This window comes from Crocodylus porosus, unplaced genomic scaffold, assembly GCF_001723895.1.
Source record: "Crocodylus porosus isolate Cpor-Errol unplaced genomic scaffold, CroPor_comp1, whole genome shotgun sequence".
In the NCBI taxonomy this organism is placed as follows: domain Eukaryota; kingdom Metazoa; phylum Chordata; order Crocodylia; family Crocodylidae; genus Crocodylus; species Crocodylus porosus.
Window position 1 is genome coordinate 57,650,157 of NW_017728931.1, and position 23,097 is coordinate 57,673,253.

Sequence of the window (23,097 nt, forward strand, 5' to 3'; positions counted from 1 at the left end):
GCCGGGGTCATCTGACCCCGGTGCTCTTTCCTGCCAAGGCAGGGGGTCGGACTAGATGATCTACCTAGGTCCCTTCCGACTCTAGCTACTATGATACTATGTTTACTGTACAGTTACTTAGTAAACTGCACAGTAAACATCTCGTGTAGATGTACCCATAGACACTCAATACGGCAATGAGATGTTTGTAACCAAATAATATTAAATCAAGGTATTACATAAAAGCCTTGTTTAATCTGTGATCTTTGTGTAGTTCTCCCCATGACATCTGTGGAAGGTCTGCTGTGAATCAAGACTTGTATGTAGTGCTAAATGTACTGCAGCCCATTCACAGTTTGGAATAAGTTTTATTCGCTATAAACGCATTTACCATAAGTCAAGGTTCTTGATTTAGACAAAATCCTTAAATCCTTATTCCAGAGCATCTGATCATTGTTCTGGCCTCTATTTTGTGGCATATAGAATATTAAAATAAATTACTTCTGAATAATTTTACTTCTCTGAACAAAGTATACCAGACTCACATTTCTGGGTGCCAGCTTTCTATGAGTCAAACTAGAATCCCTTTTCCTTAAGATTTTTGACACAGTAAGGCAGTAGCAGCTGGACACAAGCTCTATTCTTTTCTAACTGCCATTGGCTAGTGTGACAGGGGGCCTACTTGGGGCTGGGTCTCATCCTCAGTCCACCCACCTGTCCCTGGGACAGTCTGCCCTGTCTTTCCTGCCATGACTTGTTGTATAAATAACTGGTGTAAAAATGTGGGAGGCTGCCCATTTTGTGCCCCGATGCCTAGGGCGTTATACAGCTTTGACCTCCTCTATACCATGTCCCATGCCTTGCAGATGGCATCCACTATGGCTCCACACTGGTCTCCAAAGTCTGGTGTTTGGACCCCAACTAGATCCTGCTGAATAAGGTGGACTTAATCCCCACCATCATGCAAGGCTATCAGTTTCCTAGACCTCTTTCCCTCTCTGGGACCTTTGGCCACACAGGCCCTGATCTACCTCTAGGCCAGTCAGATCCCCAAGCCCCTGGCTACAGGTGTCCCTCACAGTGGGTACTCTGGCCCTTCTTTACCATCCTGGTGTGGCCCCAACATTGACCAGTCCATGGTTTTGTTTAGGCTCTCATGCTGCTCACCCACTCCCTCTCATATGGGTCCACCTTCTCAGGCCCCTGCCTGTCCCTACTACTGGGTAATCCATCAGGTTGTGGGGGCTGGGGCTAAAAGGTGCCCCATACTTGCCGTTATTAGGGAGGCAACTTGTGTGGCATTTTCTGGAGACCTCCCCACAACACCATCCTTCCCTAGCAGGGTGTAGTATTAGGTCATGCCTCAGGACCAGGAGCCTCCTGACATCCCCATGGCTCTTACCCTTACCTCCAAGATGTTGTAAGCAGCAGCTCCAGCCAGGTGTTCTCCTCACAGCTGCAGCAAGCAAACTGCTGGGTCACCACCTCAGGCCTACTCTTATTGCCAGCAGCTGAGCCCCCTTCACCAATTAGGCAGTCCCCTTCCAGCCATTTCACTCCTGATTAGGGAGTGCAGTTACCTTCAGGCTGTTTTGCTGCTAACTCTCAGCCCTTAAAGTGGCAAACACCAAAGGTGCTCTGCCACAGCTAGCCTCTGTCCAGGACCTTTTCAGACACTTCTTGAATGTGTGGGAAACAAAGGCTTCCTTAAGAATAATAACTTATCCAACATTTGTAAGAATATGGCTACCTCAAGGATGGAAAAAACATAATGCTTACCACTTTTTAAGAATAGAACAACTAAGCTGAACGAGAGGAAAATTTGCAAGTAGGAATCTTGTATGAAGGTCTCTTCAAAAGAACAGAATTATAGGGTTTAGGTAATTTTCTTTCTTGAAAGGCACTATGCACACAAGACTCCCATTCTCACAGAGTAAAAAGCTCACAACAAACTCATAAGAGTCACAAATTGGCAGCGAGAGCTGTAGTATGGTATTACAGAGTAAAACAAGGCTCAATCAAGGAAGACATTCCGAATGGGAACCTTTAGTGCATCACAGCTTGTTTACTTCCCATTAACCCAATAGGCTTTGAAACACTGCAGCTGAACCCCATCTTCTTCAAATGTGTTTGTAAACTGAAAAGAAGATGGGTTGATACTATAGACTTTTAGTAATGCAAAGTATGAATGTAAAGTTTAGACATAGGACTTAGTCACTGGACTCTACCAGTCAGGAAAGTCTATCTGGTTTTTATGACACCCACAAAACCCATCAACTTTGTTTTTATTGTTTGTTATCTGGAGTATACTAATCCCCAGAAAGGCTTTCACTTGGACTTGTGGAGAAGAAAGTAAAAAGGCTTTCGTGGAGAAGAAAGTAAAAAGGCTTTCACCTGGGCTCATGGAGAAAAGAGTCCTTGGTTTACCACATTATGATTAGAAGAACTATTTATTTCATTAACGATACAAGTCATGAGGATTCACTGCTTAAAAAAAGGATAATTCACAGAACTACCTTTTCTGAGCTGAGAGGTGATTAGCCATGTAAGCCTGAGGTCAGACAGAAGATAGTGCAGGGTGTACCTTAGGGCACCTGCTGATGTGCAGGACACACATGATGTAATTAGTGTATCAGAGCAGACTTGGCATCTCATGTATTCCATGTCCCTGTGCTTCAAAATGGTGGTGGGAGCACTGTAACTAAACCTCATCAAATGAGATTTAGTTAAAGCACCCTGCTGCCATTTTGAAGCACAGGATGCTGAATACATGATATGCTGCAGGCCCTTTAATTAGAATACCTAGCAAGAGCTGCTCTAATTAAAGCACCTGTGACAGGGGGTCATCTCAAGACCCAGTCTCATTTTTGTCTTGCCCACCTGTCTATGGGCAGTCTACCCAGTCTTGCCTGCCATGATTTGATGAATAAATAATTGGTGTAAAATATGGGAGGCAGCCCATTTAATGCCCAGATGCCAGGGGCATTATACATGGCTCCATACCACACCCTACATCATGTCCTATGCCTCACAGATGGCATTCACTATGTGGCTTCGGCCCCACACTGGGCCCCAAAGTTTGGTGTTTGGATCCCAGCTAGATCCCTCCTAAACAGGCAGACTCAATCCCCACCATCCTGGAGGGCTGTCAGTTTCTTAGACCTCTTTCCCTCTCAGGCATGGCTCCCCTTTGGGACCTTTGGCCACACAAGCCCTGGCCCACCTCCAAGCCACTTGGAACCCCAGGAAGTTTCCCCCAAACCCCTCCACCTATCTCCTTGAAACTTGGCAGGCTTTGTGAACTCAGAAGGGACTACCATCCCTGCAGTTTTCACCCCACTGTGGCTTAACACACACAAGTGACATGAGTTTTGCTTTCATAACATTGAGCTACAGTTTTCTAGAAACCTGTGCACCTACTACCTTGAAACTTGGTACACATCATGCTCTCAGCAGCGGCTACCATCTCTGCAAGTTTCATCTGAATCAGCCAAAATACAACAAAGTTATAGATATTTCATGATTCCCCATTATACCCTATGGCTGAATCTCTGAAGCATTTCAAATCAATTCAGAAGCTTCGAATTGATTCAGAAAGCCTAAAACTTTCAGCAATTCAATTCAGATTCATAGATTTGGCCTCCAAATCATCCAAATCATCTCTGAATCTGAATCATGATCTGAAGCTTTGCACAGCCCTACTGGATATGCAAAATCTTCTCAGAGCAGTGCACATTAGAACTCACTTGGTCCCTGTCTCTCCCACCACAGCTATAAATAATTGCAGTGTGGTACTTTAAAATGAGGCAAAACACATTGAGTGCTTCAGTTGCTTCCAACTGCTTCTCTCAGGTCTAAAATTGTAACTAGGGTTTTGAGAAAGAGACGACAGTGGGCAGGGAGTATGAATAGGCAGAGTACATTTCAAATCAGTTGGTTACAGGTTAACTTTTTTCCTTATTTGTTTGTCCTTTTTACATTCCAGCTCACAGGGATTTTAGCAGTGGAACCTCTTTCTTTCCTGAAAGTGGAATGAGGAAGTCTTGCTAAAGAGGGACTGTAACACTACCTTATGAAATTAGTGTGCTGGGTAGGTGTCAATACTCCAAAATTCCCCCGGTAGAATACAATGGCTAGTACTATAAGATTATTCCCTTCACATATATTCGGGAAAAATGTGCTGCTCTACCCAATACCTTGGGATTGAATGTGGTCATTACCCTCACATAACATAGTTTTTGATGGAACAGCTATGTGTGTTATATAAGTGCTCCTCTTTAAGAAAAAACATATAAGACAAGACCTACTTCTATGATGAGATAACTGGCTCTGTGGATGTAGGGAGACTGCTGGCCACATTGTACCTTGATTTTAGCAAGGCTTTTGATACGGTTTCTTACATTTTCACAGGCAAACTTAAGGAAGTATGGGCTGAATGAATGGACTGTAAGGTGGATAGAGAACAGGCAGGAGCATCAGACTCAGAGAGTAATAATCAATGGCTCAATGTGTAGGTGGCTGCCAGTATCAAGTGGAGTGCCCCAGGGGTCGATTTTGTTCAATATCTTCTGCGATGACATGGAAGATGGCATAGAGTGCACCCTCAGCAAGTCTGCAGATGACACCAAGCTGTGGGGAGTAGTAGGGCTAGGATTCAGAGTGATCTAGACAAATTGGAGGATTGGGCCAAAAGGAATTTCATGAGGTTCAACAAGGACAAGTGCACAGTCCTTCACTTAGGATGGAATAATCTCATGCACCAGTACAGGCTGGGGGCTGACTGGTTGGGCAGCAGCTCTTCAGAAAAGGACCTAGGGATTACAGTGGACAATAAGCTGAATGTGAGCCAGCACTGTAACCCTGAAAGTATGCCAAGAAAGCTAATGGCATACTGGGCTGCCTTAGAAGGTCAGGTGTGTTGCCAGTAGGTCAAGGGAAATGATTACTGCACTCTGTTCAGCACTGTTGAGGCCACATCTGGAGTAGTGTGTCCAGTTTTGGGCCCCCCACTACAGAAAGGGTGTGGACAAATTGGAGAGAGTCCAATGGTGGGCAAGAAAAATGGTGAGGGGGCTGGGACACTTGACTTACGGGGTAAGGCAGAGGGAACTGGACTTATTTAGTCTACAGAAGAAAAGACTGAGGGGGGCGGGATTTAATAGCAGCCTTCAACTACCTGAACGGAGGTTCCAAAGAGGATGGGGCTGGACTGTTCTCAGTAGTGGCAGATGACAGAACAAGGAGCAATGGTTTCAGGTTGCAGCAAGGGAAGTTTAGGTTAGATATTAGGAAGAATTTTCACACTAGGAGGATAGAAAAACACTGGAACAGGTTGCCTAGAGAGGTGCAGGTTCTCAACACCCAGCTAGACAAAGCTTTGGCTGGAATTATCTAGTTGGAGATGGTCCTGCTTTGAGTGGGGGGTTGGACTAGATGACCTCCTGAGGTCCCTTGCAACCTTTATTTTCTATGAATCTGTGAAACTCCAGTCAATCTGATGCCCAGGGAAGCCAATGCACATCAAACATAGGGAATGATGAGCCAGAGAAGATGATTTCCAGTGGTTCTGATGTATTAATATTACGGAAAAACTGTGTTCTGGTGCCAAGGTGAAGGCTCCAATGTATTGATGCTCCAAAGCTGATATGTCTGGCAATGCACTTAGAAATTTCAAAACCATATTGTTTATATCCTTTTACCTCCACAAGGCTGATCCATGTTATTTAAGACATCAGTGCACCTTACTTCTACGGTCCTAAGACCATATCCAGCCTGGGAAGAGATTGGATCTGGCCCACAAAGGGCTGATGTGGTATACGGGGGCATGAATGGAAATAGGTGGCACAAGAATGAAGCCCCTAAGTCCTCTTTCTCCCCCTTCTCCCCAAAGGGGATATTGCTGCTTTGTGGGGGAGGTTTCGGGACAATTAGCAGCCAGGAGGTTAATGTAGCCCCTTACTGCACCTGCTCACTACCAGATTTACTATTGCTGAATCAGCAATGACAACCGGTGGCACTTGGCAATGTGTATGAGTGGCAGAGGCAGCTGCAGAAGCGTAGGGTATGAGGGAGTCTTTACACATGGCAACTGTTGCATTAACCCCCTACCTCCTAGTGACACAAGCACTGCAGCACACAACAGTATCTCCTACTGGTGGGGGAGGGGGATATGAGGCTGGTGGCATGCCAGAGGACTGGTTCTTGGGGGATGGAGATTGGTGGCTTGCAGCAGCCTGCCATTGGAAAAAGGTTACTAAGCCCTGCCCTAATCAGTCTGTATAGAACCCTTGCTCTGAAACAGTTATGCATCTTGGTAGATATAAATACTACTTCTGTAGTAGTATGAGCCAGTTGCTCATTGCTACTGGGCAGTAGCGTCAGTGACACAGTTCGTGCCTACTGATGCTATGGTGATGTAGTGTCTTATGTAGATGCACCCACTGAGTTGGTGACTGTGCCTTAATAACGTGGGATAAGTTTAGAGTTGCATCTTCAGAAATCTGATGGCGGAGGTTCTTTCAAATTGACTGTGGGAGAAAGGACCAAGAAAACACCCTCAATATCTATGTATGAGATAAAAATAGAGACAATCTTCACACCAATTCATGCCATAAAAAAAAGAGAAACGTTAAAGATTAGTGAAATGAATCTATTTCAGTAACCATTTGGGTATAGCAATTATTCTCTGTCCTAAAAAAATAATTGAAGGGCTGGTGATGAAGACACTGATATAAGTCATCACAGGTAGAGTACTCAGAAGAACCAATTTCTCCAAAATTGTGTAAGTAGACAAACAGCAGCTGCTTCAAACCCCAGACTTGAACTGGGAAAGGGCAAAAACCAGCAACCAAAGAAACCCTAGATAAAAAGTATGAGAGCTGATTAATTGGAAGAACAGAAGAGGGAGAGACCCAGAAAGAATTCAATGAGCTGCCTGAGGTAAGACAGCGTCCTAGAATAAGAGGGACCAGCAGTGGAAAAAAAACCTTGGGGTATTACTCCTCTGGTGAGTTCTTTGCAGAATGCAACTAGGAAGGAATGACTGAGAAGGTTCTGAAGAGAAATGAACACTCAGGTGAACAGAGCACAGAAAAGGGACTCGTGCCCAATTATCCATATTGCATAGTTCAAAAAACTAGGAGAAAGTGGAGTTCCAGCACACCTAACTCCAGAGTGTTAACCTGCAACGGGGATCCTGTGCCAAGGATAACCATTAAAGAGCACTTTACCAAACATAAATAAGAAAAACAACTTTATCTGAGAAGGTATGTGACTTATTTATCATCTTATTGTTAGTTTTAGATATATAAAGTGTATTAGAAAATAATATGCGTTTCTTAAAAGAAATATATACACCATTCCCAGTGTAGCCAATATAGTGAAATACAAAACCTTTTTAACATTTAAATTTTTTTTATACAGTGTATAATGGTGAGAAAACATCGTTCTTCGTTGCCAATATATATGGTTTTGGATATTAGCCCCAGGTGAAATGTTTAGTGGTCATTCCAAAATTTTTCATGTCAGTACAGTGCTGATTAAAGTACAGTAGCATAGTAAGGATGCATCCAGGGTAGGCGTTCCCAGGCAGCATCCTCAACATGCCTCAAAATCTTGATCTGAGTGGAGCATGTTTAAGAGTAAGAGAGCAGTTCCTTGTTCTAAGACAAACCACTACAAATTTCCTCTCTCAAGTATCACTACATTCTGTCCATAACAAGGGATTTAAAAATTTCATGACTTTCCATTCCTCCAGATATTTTTTTGAGCCTTGTGACAGAAGCCATCTTGAGGCCAGTCACAATATCGGTTCACCCACCTGTCCAGGGCAGTCTGCCGACTTGACTCACTTACCACACCTTTGTTGTAATTAAACAGTTGTTCTTAGGTAGGAGGCTTCCCTTTTAATGCCCTGATACCAAGGGAGTAATTCATGGCTCCATACTACCCCTACACCATGTCCCATGCCTCACAGATGGCATCCAATTCCACTGTTGCTCCCTCAGCCCCTTAGCTGGGCCACACTTGGCCTCTGGCCCAAACTTGGCCTCAGGTGTCTGTAGACGTGCCTTGGCCACATGCCCCCCAATTGGGGCCTCAACTCTTCCCCCTTACTGGGGCCTCAATGCTGCCCCTTCACTGGGGCCTCAACTCTGGCCAGCCTGTGCACAGTTCTTTGGGCCCCCACAGACCCTACTCTATGTGACCTCCAGCTCTCACTCTCCCCCATCACTGGAGCCACTGGGCCTTATGTCCCTTGGGCCTCAGGTGTTAGTCAGTGTGGCTGGATCCCCAACTCAGCCTATGGTCCACTCAAGCCTCAGGTGTCTGTTGACATGCCTGGACCCTGCCTCAGGCCCCACTCAGTGGGCCTGGGCCCTGTGCTTTTCTGTTGGGGTGTGCTCTCCTAGTCTTTCCCCTCCACAGGATCAACCACAAGGCAGCAGGGCTGAGGCTTTCTAGCACCCCATACTCGCCTTGCACTAGGGGAGGCACTGGTGTGACTTTTCCTGAGGACTGCCGGTAACAGGGAACCCTAGCCCTGCCACCAGAAAACAGAAAACGGACCCTTTAAGGCCAGAACTTTCTGGGCATAGAGTGCTGGTAAGGAGGGGGTTAAATGCTGAGCCCGGCTGGCATGTTAGCTAACTGGAAGGGGACTATAAAAGCCCTGGGCAGAGCACCCAAAGGGGAAGGAGTGCATCCCAGAGCTCCATGGAGTGCCTTGGTGAGCAGTCCCAAGGCTGGAGGAGGGGAACTACAGAAGCCCCAGGAAAGATGGCAGCAAGCCCAGAAGAAAGACTGTAGCCAATGGTGGGGAACCGAAGCACGAACCCTGTGTAAATGTACGCTGGCATGCTGCCTTCTTTAATCACATTTTTTGTGGCAGTTATTGTCCATGGACAGGACTGTTTATATTCCTTTTTGTTATTGAATAACACTGGTGGTTTGGGTGAGGCTATTTGGAGAAGGAGGAGACCTCATTGGGACCCCATGACAGTGTGGGGACCTGGTACCAGTGTGGGTGCAGGATTTGGGGTGCATTGACCCCAGCACCAGAGAAGATGCAATGTTAGGAGTACATAGGCCCTGGCGCCAGTGTGGGTGCAGGTGCACTGGCCCCACACCAGAGGGCACGATAGAAGGCCAGGGTGTTCTGGTGCACCTGAGGTGCAAATTCTTTTTATTTTTTTTTTGGACTGAGATGCTGTGAGTTCAAAGCTGTTCTCTGGTCTTGAACTTGCACCCCCCCCGGCTGTGGGGCCAGTGGCTAGGCCTCTGGGCCAGGCTCCAGATTGGAGCAGAAAAGAGGACCACAAGCCTCAAAACAATGAAAAGCTAGAGCCTCAGAGTCAAACCCTGTTTGATGGGTTTAGATGGGGAGGCCTAGCTAGAGAAAGACTGGGGTCAAGGCCTGTGGAGGCGAAAGACCCCAACATATGGAATACAATAGGCAGTCTCTCACTTACCAGAACATCCACATAATGATTTCCATCAAGATGTGGCAGAAAGTAGAGAGCAGGACATAAGAACCTTAAAGGGGACTCCAAGGGCATCCCACATAAGGCATGGATTAACAGGGAAGATGGTGCTGGGGAGGGCAGCCTGTTACACTGCCCTACCACAGGCAGCCCCACTACATCATTCTCTCCAGCAAGGTGTAATTTTAGGTCCTTCCCCAGGACCAATACAGGTCTACCTGTCTTGGTCTTACTCCTCCTTCACTGGGCTTCTGGATGTTCCTGCAGGGCTGCTTGCTCTGGGGCACTTTGTTGCAGTCTCATTCTCATACCCTTCCTCTTAGCCACAGGTCCCATCTCTCTCAGGCCCCCTTGCAGGATACCTCCCCATCAGGAGGGTGGGCTTCAGCTTCCTTCATTCCAGCCTCATTGCTAGCTGATCTCTTATCCTGTCTCAGCAGTGATGTCCTCTCCGTCAAGGGGACTTTCAGCCTCTTCTAGGCTCTGGCCCCTCTTCTAGGCCAGTTGGGGGGCCAGTAGCTCTCTGCAGCCCTGATCTGCCCCTTGCAGTGGGCGTCCATGCCCTTCGGCCTGTTGGCTGTGGCCCCCTTGCATTGACCAGTTGAAAGTCTGAGGATCTGTATAGCAGCAACTGACCTCTCTACTCAGCAGGGGCCCCTTTTGGGCCCCATCATAAAGCCATCCCACTGGGCTTGTCCAGAGTCCCAGAGATCTTTTATCCAGCAGCCTTTTACTCCACTGGGTTCATCTGAACCCCTGGCCTCAGTCCCAGCCAGCTCTAATTAGGGGCTTGCCTAGCCCCTCAGTAGGCCCACACTCTCTAAACCCCTTCCCAAGGCTGCCTAGCTCTCCTTAGGCCTGTAGCCATTTCCTCAGAGCTTGAGGCCCCACTGGGCCCCTAGCCCTTCCCCATAGTTCTTACCCTGACCTCCAGATGTTCTGGAAGCAGCAGTATTCTGGTTGGGAGATGTTCACCCTTCGGCTCCCCACTTGCACTTGTTGGCTCTACTCCTCAGGGCCTGCTCTTATTCTCAGGCTGCTCCACCCTGCTCCAAGCAGGGTGCCTCCTGGCTGTCATATGACCACCTGATTGGTTCTGCAGTCAGTTGTGGGCTACCTCACAGCCTGCTCAGGCCCTTAAAATGGCAAGCACCCAAAGGTGCACTGCCACAAGCCCCTTCATGAGGTTTTTATCACTCACCAGATCAAATTAAACTGATTTCTCTTAATTGCTGAGGTTGTGCATCAGTCTATTTTTGACTGTGGGTAACATTTTCAAAGGTGCTTAAGTATTTTAAAAGCTGATTTAGGACTCAAGGGCCTTAAGTGTCATTGAAAGTCAATAGGGACTTAGGTTCTTAAAAAGACTAAATCAATTTTGAAAACGGGGCTTAGCCTCTTATATCACTTAGGAACATGTAAAGTTTTCTCTATAATTCATTTCCTTCAACTATCATTTCTCTCATACACTATACTTAATTGGTTCCCTAGTGCTCCCAACCTCCTTAAAGTCATCCTATTCTAAATGGTGTTTCTTTAAATACTGCTGCACCTTCCCCCAAATTTGTATCAGTCTCCTTTTATTCATTAAGCAAATGAATTGCTTTTAAAAAATGTTTGCTAAAAATAACTAAACCAAAACTAATCAAACTTTTATAGCTTTGCTATCAAACTGAGGCTAAGCATGGAATATTTTACTATCAACAAATTCATTTCACAAGTTATTATAATCAAAACACTTTTTAAAACTTATCTACTGGTAGATATTGCTCTCATTTACACTGGTGTACATTTTGAATAGCTATTAATTTCAGTCACTTTTTTACATTCAGTATGAAACCAGAACTTGGGACATCATCTTCAACCCAACATAAAGATACGGTATTGTGAAAGAAGTAATCTGATTTGCTGATTCCAATTGTCTCTCTGCTATAACTATACTTGTCTAGTCTCCTGACAAAGCTTCTACTCAGATAAATTATTATTAATGGGAAAATAACATAATGAAAATTTTGGGTCAACCCTGCTTTGTTATACTGGTATAAGGAGTGCAAGTGAGTAACTGAGTCAAAACTATCTCTGTTTTTAAGGAAATACATTTTTTTCCAATTCTGAAGTATTATGAATTTTAGGACACCGACTCCTAAATCTGTCAATGATATATGAAACACAGAAATGTCATTACACAACAGGGAGTCAGCATCTTTGAGTGACAGATAATTGTTTGAACTTTCAACAGCTGGACATCTGCTACATTTCCAAACCCATTTCCACAAAAGTACAGATTGGAAAGGGTGAGGAAATTTGTTTTAAAAGTTGGTGTTTTAAAAGTGTAACTTAGGTTTGTTGCCTGTTTTATGCTCTAAGCTTATTCAATCTTCTCTGAAAAGGCAGGTTTGAAGAAGTGCCAAGACGCAAGAGTTTCTTAAAACTCTTTCCTCCACTCAAAGTTCTAGCTATGAAACAAACAATACAAATATAATCCACCACCATCCTTCAAGTTCTAAAAAAATTGTGATTATAAATTAGGGAAGTTTAAAAAAAAAGCCCTGAAAGAAAAGATTTTTCCTTACCAAGACTCAAGTTAAGGTTTGGTATCTCAACACACTTAAATGCATGTATACTTATTCTGAAAGTATAATGAGCTAGACTCATCAACAGACTACCAGATACAGGAGTTTTTCATGTTTCCCTGCAGGACACAAAAAGCTTTCAAATTTTTAGTGATCCATTGAAAATAATCCTGGATGGCTTATGCTAAATTAAAATTACAATATTAACAGGTTATGAGTTTTACAACTACTCTAGCAGCTGTTCAAAAGAACTAGGTTTTGCATAGGAAAGCTTGTACTGTTGCTATGTATGCTCATCTGTGTTGCCGACTCATTTAAGATAGGAGATGTAATGCACAGCTTTTGTTTTTAACCATGTTAATTTTGGTATGACATTTTTGCATTAAATATATGTAAAGGACTTGATATTTTTGGATTATATGTTGCTTCATCAAGCAAGATCTAAGTACCACCTTACTGTTATTAAGTACCTACCCAAATTTAAGGCAGTATATGGGCAATTACGTGGGCCAATCATGGTAATAGCCACCATTTTTGCGGTCTTCACAGTGCTCCACCCCTTCCCCCCCCCCCCAGGGGCCAGGGGCCCTGGCAACCTTGCCTCCCCACTGTTGATTTTGGTGAGAGGTCTGCCTTTCATGTGGCCCCACCCCTTGCTGCTGACTGGCAGAGAGGGGTAGGGCCACATGAAAGGCAGCCCTCTCAGGCAATCGGTGGCAGACGGAACAGCCACCATTTTGGCTGCTTCCCTTCATGCCATCAGGTTACCCCACAGCTGGCTGCAAGGCTGGAACACAGAGGCCACTGGCTTTCACTGGGGAGCCAGCATTTTATTTGGTAAGTTTTTTTTTTTCTTCCAATGATTCCATGCATAACTATGGAAAACACGATTTGTGGTTTCCACAAAAATCACAAAATTGCAATTTGAGTAGATCCCTACCTATTATATATCCACTAATTCTAGATGTTTAAGGTTAGTTAATTAACTCAAGCTTGAAAAATGTGGATACTTTCAGGAAGCTGCAAAACAATCTTGTTCTCAGAAACAACTGCATTCAAAGAGTTTGTTAGGTCTTAACTCTGCCATCTTTCAAGTTGAACAGTCTCTTATACATAAAAATGACTCATCTGGAATGTTTTGCCTTAAGCATTTGTCTGTCTTTAGATCCCATACAGCAAGTGTCATTAAAAACAGGAATTTATAGTATTCAATATTAATGCAAAATGTACATTTTTTTAAAGTCATTTTGAAATACTAAACACATAATGTGAGTTAGTGTAAGCGCCTCATACACTTAGGTTCTACATAATAAAAGAAAAAATAATAGTAATATTCATGTGGACACTTCTTACATACAGTTTCCAATTTAGTTTTCAGTGTCTGTCATCTCCATGGGCACTATTTTATTTAATACTCTCTAAAGTTATAACATATGCAAAATCCATTCACTAGTTTTATTAGTTATATGAAAAAAATCCCTCCTTCATAAGGAAATAGAAACAAAATACATCATTAGGACAGAGCTAAGATTAAGATTCAAAACTCTGTTAATAAAATGCTCTGGGTAAAAACTTGCTACAAGCTCTAAAAAATCATAAGGTGTTTAAACACTTTAAACAGAAATGTAAATTGGCACTTCCCTCATCCTAAATTTATAAATGAGTAATCCAGTTATCTAGCCCATTTTACTTCATCTGTACTTCCAATATGGCAATAGCATGTCACTTTTTTCCAGAGGCATAGAGAGATATTTCAGCACCCAGGACAGGAGGAGAGGGGACTATGCTCCCCTCCTGGGGACAAAGGGAGGGAGACTGGGGGAAGGGGAGGGGGAGCAGAATCACAACTGGTCTTGCTCTCTGCACTCGGGTGGCAGGTGTTACAGCTCCTGCTGGAGCAGCATGAAATTAGGATCGTGCATCATCCTGGCTGGTGCAGACTCCACAGGGTTCACTCCTGGTGCCCTGTTTGTTCCCTCTCTTCACTCACCCCCAGATATGCTTCTAGGTGCAGGGCTGTGCCTCTGACAGCAAAGCCTCCCAAGTGGTCGCATTCCCTCTCTCCTATGGGGTTGCATCTGCCTGGTTTCTGTGACCAGGGTGCTCTTGCTGTGGAAAAGACTCCTGGGTGATGGGGAAGGGGGCCATAATGATGTCCCTTCCAAGTTGGCAACCAGGGTTGGTGTCCTGCTTGCCCCCTGAGTTACTATTGCCATTTTCAATTATGCTGTATTACATACCAACTCTGACCAACCACATGCCAGGGTGCACAAGAAGATCAGTCTTGCATTCATTTTCAATATAATCCAGATAATTTTATCATTCATAGTAGTCGAAAGACCACACCCTTCCTTATCCAGCCAACCCCACTCCACTTTAATTTTCCAGTTTGTGTAATGAAGGCAAATTGTCTGCTCAAATTTCCTATAGGTGCCGTCAACCAATTGATCTCTTCTTACTATCATTGTTCTACACATGCAGTCAACACACTCCAGAATACACTATGCATCTTACACTCATCTTTATTATTCAGCTATTTTCTTCCAGAGCAATATATGCCTATGGGCCCTTATTGGAAGCCTTCTTGGTATCATGCTGGACACAACTGCCATGTTCTGTTTGTCCTCATTCCCTCTCACCTGATGGCTTCTCAACTCGTATAAGAATCTTTGGAGCCAAGTTATGTCCTATGCCTCCCTTGTCCAACTGGTCAGAACTGCTTATGGTAAAGTCAACAGGAGGCAAGTATCAGCAAGCAGCTAGTCACAGACATATTTTGGCATTCTATCAGATGGCTTAAATCCCAAAGATATAAGAATCTTATCCCGGTATGCCTGATGCACATTGGGTGCATCTACATAAGACGTTTATCGCACAGTAGCCTAATAATGCTGCGCAGTAGCATGCCGATCAAAAACCGTGATGTATGCACAAGTTTATTTGCAGTGGTGACACTATACAGTCTATAACACACTGGCAATCCTTCTGGATCATGGTGTATGCATGAGGTCATATGCATATGCCTAGGCATGAGTATGGAGGAATGGAGGCTGCCCAGACGTCCCATTCCACATTTAGATCATTGAGACTGAATCCAAAGGCCAGACCAAGTCTGGATGTTTGGTGCCTCAGTGTCTGTAGTTATATGCATGTCCAGGAAGCATCTTTTTTTTTTTTTAAATTCAGTTCTAAAATAATTACCAGTAGAAATATGGAACTTGAACCTCTTCTATACTTTTTACTTCATGTGGTCATTCACATGTATGCAAAGTGAATTCAACCTGGATATAATTTATTTCACCAAACCAGAATGGTAGCATTTCACATACATTTTACACTGGTATAAATGTCACAAAAAGCTGTGGAAGATTAAGTCCTCTTATTTTAAGAAGTTATTATTATTTTAAATAAAAGCTCTTGGCAATATATTTGGATAATAAAAAAGAGGCTTTACCTTTGGAAGGAGCTGGATTGCCTGCAGAATTCTTTGTCTGTGCCCAGAGTTAAGTATTCCTATTTCCAACAGATCCTGATCCTCCATTACATTGCTTCCCTGAAAAAAAAGGATAGTATAAACCTTTTTACTGCATTTAAAATAGAATGTTCTGCTTAGCTGAACCATGGACAATTACTAGATTGGTAACAGCACTACAAATGGATAGACTGTAGTTCCCATTAAAAATAGAGTCCATATATGAAATTTTCCCCTTTCATTTGATGAGAAGAGGGACCTAGGTAGAAAATTGAACAGAATGCATTTGTTTTCTGAGCCACCTTTTGCTCACTTTTTTTTTTCCAAGATGGAATAAAAAAACCATAACACACAATAGGATCAACACAACAGATTCAGTTAGAATTATTTAGCAATTTGCTAGTAAAAATACCTTTCCTTTGAAATTAATTCAACTCTACACCACAGCATATATGGCAATCAACACACATGCTTATAAAGAATATACATTATAAAGTGAGAAAACATCATTATCAGGATCACGGTTGGTATTACGGGTGTGCTGAGCATGTAGTACCCCAGTTATATGTCATCTCCTTACCTAATGCATTCTAGGGCAGGTCAAGAACCTCCAGAGTACAGGCAACAGAAAGAGGCTGGGTACTCAGGGAATCCAGCAGCTAAAAAGACAAATCCTCATGCTTCAAGACCCTATTCTTGAAAATGGGCTGCTGAAGGAGAGCAGCTACGTACATAAGTGTTTACTAAGGACCTTGAGTTCTTTAGAGGTGAACCACAGAGTATGCTTAGAGAAAAGGCAATAAATGGACACATTTCTGCCAGGGTGATATTTGCTGGACACCAGTTTGATCATTTAATGGTTGAGAAAACAGAATGGATTGCATTGGGTATGGGAAATCAAAGGAAGAAGACTGGAAGCTCAAGCACTGAGTTGCACCCAGAGAATCAAATTAAGATGTGTTGTGTTGGGTTGCCAACTTGGCATTTTTCTTTTAGGCAAGCATTGTTCTAGAAAAATCTTGGTTTCCATGGTAACAACATTTAGCCATTATGATTGTGAAGAAAACCGTCAAAATATGAAGTACTTTTATGATCCCTTACCTAAATTTTAATCCCTGGTTATACTAATTAAGAATACAAGACTTGTTATTGTTTGCATTCTTCTAATGCATCACTATCCATGTAGAGACCTCAAAACATATTCCATCCCTCCATTATCTTACAGTCTAAAACTCAGATTCAGTAAAGTACTTAAGCCCTACTGAAGTCGATAGGATTTGTTTACATGCTTAATGATGAAGCACATACTGAAGTGCTTTACTGAACCAGGGTCTAAGAAAAGCCAGCGATGGTTTAAGCCTATACAGTGAAAAATTCTCAACCCAACAGTTGTAGTACATAACAAAATCTTCCTCCATTAAACACAACCCATTAACAACTGCCTCATTCTTTTTAGCTACTAAATCTTTACCGTTCCCAAATGTGCTGGACAATTTACAGAAATGTTTCCATGGGACTCCCATATATCATTTTGAAGTATCTTGTACCATAGATTGTAAAATCCAGGAGTAGCCATTTTAAGGAAATCATGGAAGCTTTAAACAAATATTATATTGCACAGCATAGTATTATGCTTTAAGACCACAGAGCTACATGTCAAGTCCTGGGAAAAAAAATCTTTAGCGTACAAAATCCTTTTTCCATTTCTTTCATGTACTCATCTGTCTTAAAACTGTTTCTGTATCTTTGAGGCAAGGACTGGGAGAAATCTATATATTGAGCCAGACCTGCAGATGGTGTAAACAGGTATAACAAATGGAGACAGGCCAATTTGGGCCATATGAGGATTAATTCCTCATTTGAATTATACATATAAATGTGATTTAAATAAAATCTAGCTTCTGCCTTATCTTGTTTATGAACTATTTCTACCACCCCCCTTAATCTAGCTGTTTGTCAGATTTTTTCCTTGATTATTTTTCATCATGTATTTACATGCTGCCACAGCAGAACTCATCATTGAGTTACTGAGCATTATTTACTAGTACAAGTAACCTTGGCATCCCACTTCAAATCTTGATACACTTAAAGCCCAATTCTGTAGACACTTATGCATGTGAGAAATCACATCTATCTGCAGGATCAAGTTCTTGCCACATAGCAGAGAAAGTATAACTATATTTATTTCTTATGACTGCTTTTCCTTTGCATATTGGCTTGCTCAGAATTTTTCACATTAAATTTTAAATAGATATTACATTTAAAAAGCTGTACATTAAAAATGTTAAGCTTGCAATATCATGCAATCAAAAATTAAGAAATGCCAAAATTTATGCTGCCCAAGTCTGCCCAGTTTCAGAAGTGTAGGACCTGATTTCTTAGTGTGCTTAGGCCAGTGGTTTCCTTAGTTCTGAACACTTGATTTTGCCATATCAATACCCTATTAACATAGATTTTGGAGGAATGCTATTTATCAAGTTTCTAAAAAGACAAAACACATTTTAAAATAGAAAAAATACCAAAAGCTTAATCCTGTGGAACCATAGTGATATCCCAATGTGGGTCAGCAGCATCAAAAAGCCCTTTATATTCATCACACTATCCTTTCCATGTAATGTTGTGGTAGTAGTAGAAAACTGTTATCTTCTGTGAGGCCCACTGACTAGAGGGGGATGGAGGTATAAACTTGGATTTCACAACTATTTGTAAATAGGACATTTGAGAAAAGATTGTGTCTGTGACTCACTCCTGCTACTTCTGTCCTTACCCTTTCATGACATCTGTATTTCTATGCTGTTTATCCTCCCATCCCTTACTCGCACCCCTTTTCACATTTTTGCTTCTAGCTCCACAATTTCTGGCCACTTTGATCCCGCCCTGGTCCCTCCCACCCGAGTTCCTATCTCCCTTCCTTTGCATCATCACTCCATGCAATTCCTTACTCTGCTGCATTTAGTTCGGGTGCAAGCCTCCTCCTCTTCTGCATTGCCTTAGTGCTAATAAACTAAGCACTGAAAGGGCAAGAAAGATGGTCTCTGTTTTGTTCTCCCCTGCTGAAACCAATGTCACAGTATCCCTTTCCCGCCACTCTCCCTCTATAACCAGGAAGAGCAATTTCAGAAAAAGTCTTGTTCTTGATACAGAATACTGAGGTCCTCTACAGAAATGGTGTACACATTTGAGTCAGCACATATACATTGTGAAAAGATGCAGCATGATCAGACAGAATTTGAAAACCAAACTCCACCACATCTCTGCTCAAATACAGGTTTCTTACTCCAAACTTGGGTCACTGTTTAGAGAAGGAAAACGACATACTTCTAGTACTAGCACCTCTCACATCCTCTAACCACTTGCAAAGACTGACAGATTTTTGAGACCAAAAAGGATCGTTATATCAGCAAAATATCTGTAGATCACAGGCCATTAAATTTCATGCAGATATCCCTATACTGAGCCTGCTGGTTTGTGTTTGGCTAAAGCTTATCCTCTAGAAAAGCATCCAATTTTGATTTGATAACAAAATGAGCTATGTAACTGAAAACAGGAACTTTTAATGGTAAATGTTAGGAAACCTTAACTATGGGATCATTATCTATACTACCTATAATGAAAATATCAAAAATTTTATAAAACTATAGGTTTCTTAACCCTGTTCTATAGTCTATAGCAAATTATTTCAGCTTTGAAACAAAGCAGAAATAATCTATTAAAACAGTTTCTAGTGATCAGACTTATATCTCAATAAAGGGAAAACACATTTTTACTGAAATTGTGTGTTTAGGTATAGATGTGGAACCCTATTGCCTTCAGTGAGTTTACAACATGAATTGCAGAACAAAATTGGAAGACAAAGGGATGACTTTATATGTGAATTTGTTAACAATTCTGGTTATGATGCACAGGCGGGAAAAGAATGCAGTTGATGCACCCAAATCCTTTTTGGTTCTGTATAGCTCTCAATAGTAGCACATTTTTCTACTGATGTAAGCAAATATAACTGAATATACACAAGAAATATTTGCCGAGTAAGAAGGTACCGATTTCACCCAAAAATTGGACTTATAAAGAAAGGAAATGTGTTTTGTGTTTTTTTCATACAGAGGCATAGGAAAAATAATAATAAATTAACCCCCAGAAATTTCCTAAAACCTTCTGATAGTTCCTGTAAATAAGTTATAAACAGAGTATAGAGATTTTACTTCCATTCACTTGAGATCACCCATGTACATTATTTATAGTATTCCCTACCCATATTTTCAGAATATATGCTAATAAAACCTTGATATCAATTCCTCTATTATAGATATGGATGTCTAAGTCCCCCTCTACATGTTACATTTATGCCACAATTACGTTAAGTGCAGTGTAAATGGCAAGAGCGCTACATATGCATCCAATTTAAGCCACTATAAAATGGCAAACAACCCACAAAAATATTTGCGACAGGGGACCATCTCAGGGCTAGTCACAATGTCAGCCTGCCTACCTGTCTAGGGTAGTCCGCCTACCTGACTCTTCTGCCACACCTTTGTTGTAAAAGAGTAGTTGTTTCTAGGTGAGAGGCTGCCCATTTAATGCCCTGATGTCAAGGGTGTAATACATAACTCCCACATCCACTTTACCATGTCCCATGCCTCACAGATGGCATCCAAAAATTACTTCCAACTCCCCCAGCCTCACTGCTAGGCCACACTTGGCCTCTGATCCAAACTTGTCTCAGGGGTCCATAGGCTTGCCTTGGCCACATGCCCCCAAACCAGGGCCTCTACTCCACTGGGGCCTCAACTCTGGCCCCTCAATGGGGTCTTAACTCTGGCTGGCTTATGTACAGTCCTTTAGGCCCCAAAAGACCCTATTCTATGCAACCTCCAGCTCTCATTCTGCCCTCCCTCATTGGGGCCACTATTCTGTCTCCTCACTGGGCTTCTGGGCCTTAAGACCCTTGGGCCTCGGGTGTTTGTCAATGTGCCTGGACCCTGCCTCAGGCCCCACTCTGTGGGCCTTGGCCCTGTGCTCTTCTGTTGGGGTGTGCTCCCCAAGCTTTTCCCCTGCACAAGCTTACCCACAAGGCAGCAGGGGCTGAGGCTTTCCAGCACCCCATACTGATCTTTCACTAGGGAGACACAGGTATGGCATCTCCTGGAGACTGCCCCGCCACAGGTAGCCCCACCACACCATCTAACCCCAGCAAGGTGTAGTTTTAAGTCATTCCCCAGGGCCAGGAACCTCCTCCATCCCCATAGTTCCTACCCTGACCTCCAGGTGTTCTGGGAGAAGCAGTACTCAGGCCAGGAGATGTTCACCCCTGGGCTCCCCAGTTACAACTTTTCTGGCTCCACTCCCTGGGCCTGGTCTTATACTCAAGCAGCCAAGCCCTCCCCCAATCAGGTGGCCTCCTGGTTGCCATTTGACCCCCTGATTGACTCTGCTATCACCTACAGGATGTTCTGCTGCCTGCTCAAGCCCTCAAAGTGGCAGGAACTAAAGGTACCCTGCCACAATGTTTTACATATAAGGCAGAACATTGTTATATCTGGTTTGTATGGTGCCTTAAATTTAATGTGAGGGGTTAGAGGTGGTTTGGGGTTGGGTCTGACAATCATTTGATTGTTGGGACTAGAGCTGACAATCAGCTGTTTGTCAGCCCAGCCCCAGTCTGCACTTGTGAAGTTCAAGTCTCCTGATTTGTTAGCCCTAGCCTGGATATCCCTGAGTCCAATTTGAGACTTGAAGCTGTCAGAGCCAGTGCTAACAATCAGCTGATTGGCAAAACCCATGCTTGGCAGCTCTGCCTGGGCTGTTGTGAATGGAGGATTAGAGGCTCTCATTGGGGTTTAAAGTCCCCAGTAGGGGAAGCTCTTTGGCTCCCCTCCATGGGGCGCCTCTGATCCCCTGCACCTGGCAGCCCAGCCAGTGGTGCTGGGCACGAGTTTTTGAGAATTAGCTGATTTTCAGCCTTGGCCCTAGACTACACTGGGGTTGTTTCAAGTCTGGACTGGGGCCAGTTTGAGACCCAAGGTGGTCCTAGGGCTGGAGCTAGCAATCAGATGATTATCAGTCCCAGTCCAACTTGCTGGTGCAGGGGGAGCCCAGGATTTATGGAGAGTAGTAATGGTGCAATTTGGATTAGATCCCTGATCATAAAATTGTGCCTCCTTCTATACATGTGAAGCATGATTGTTGGGATCAGAGATAAGATCCCATTAGAGCATTAAGTAAACATGTGCCAGGGGATTAACATAAGTGCACTCTGTTAAGATAAAAAACACTTTAAATAATTCAGTAGAGTCACAACAGAAGCAGTATTTCTACCTCTAGTGGCCTATATTTTATACATTAAACCAGATGTGCTCAACCCCTAGCTTGTGGGCTAGATCTGGTTCCTGGTGCCTTTATAATTTGGCCTTGCAATTTTTTGTGCCCGATCCAATGCATACAATGATGCAGGGCTCAATCCTTGCAATTGGGGCTTGTGGGGGTGGTGCAGGCTTGGGCAGAGGCAGCGTGGACCCCCAAAGTTAAATCCCAGTGTGCAAGGGGGATGTAGAATCCCAGGGCCCCAATCCTTATGTACGGGGACTGGCCAGGTTGGCATAGTCTGGATCCAGGTGTGCAGGCCCAGTCCAGAGGCATGGGGCCTGATCCAGCCTAAGGACTGGTTCTGCATCACTTATTTGGCCTATAGGGCTGAAAGATTAAGCCCAGCTTCATTAAGCAGTTTAAAGGCATTCTAAAATCCAATCCCAGAAAAAATATTTATAGGAGTTGAAGACAATATTCTTTCATTTTAAACACAAAGCAATCATTTCAAGCTTCCTTTAAAAAAGAAACTAAAGAATGTGGACCTTTCAACTTACAGGAACAAAAGCCACATGAAGATTTGTCCCTAAAAACTTTGAAACATGATAACATGTATGAGTTTGTGGTTCTCACTGCCATTCCATTTACACACACATCCTTTTATCTTCCCTCACATTTCCTTTGCTAGAGACATTTTAATGAAAGATTCCTTATGTCTGCTTCTGTCTCATTAGCTGAAATAAAAATGGCAGAGAAATTTTTAAAACAGCAGTCAGAGGAATCATTAGACTCATCTGAATATTGAATCAGTGAAGCTGGAATAGAATGGGCTGGTGGGAGTAGACCACCTACAGATGTTTTTGGTCTTAATCTTTCTTTACCTCTGTTAAAAGACTTACCATCTGATAAATGTCTTTTAAAAAGTCTTCATTGCAATCAAAGCTCTAAAAAAGAAACCCTGAAGCATAATAAATGCATATACATCATTTCTTGAAAAAGTGAGCAGAAACAATGAAGGGGAAGAGAAAGAACAAATGAAAGTAAAAAACTGGGCTTTAGAGAAAGATAACATGGCTTCATAGAAAATTAGGGATTATAGAAAATAAGGGAGGAATAAAATCTAAGGCTATTAGAAGTGAAAAAGAAACATAACAGTTTGATTGTCATTGACCAAAATGCACTGAGCCAGATTCTCTGCCATGTACAACTTGTGTAGCATGTGAAGAAAATGGAGGATGTAACTAAAGTAAAGTAATAAAGTCTATCAGCTAGCTTGGTATTGCTGTAG

The 23,097-nt window shown here is 43.0% G+C and overlaps 1 protein-coding gene across 9 annotated transcripts in view; it reads right to left on the minus strand.

Moving 5' to 3' along the window:
- ANKS1B (ankyrin repeat and sterile alpha motif domain containing 1B) overlaps nt 1-23,097 on the minus strand; it is an 837,577-nt gene that overhangs the window by 252,661 nt on the left and 561,819 nt on the right. For all 9 annotated transcript variants that reach the window (XM_019545115.1, XM_019545114.1, XM_019545113.1 and 6 more), the window contains one exon: nt 15,489-15,587. In XM_019545115.1, coding sequence (XP_019400660.1) covers nt 15,489-15,587 — 99 coding nt within the window. The remainder of the gene's footprint in view (nt 1-15,488; nt 15,588-23,097) is intronic.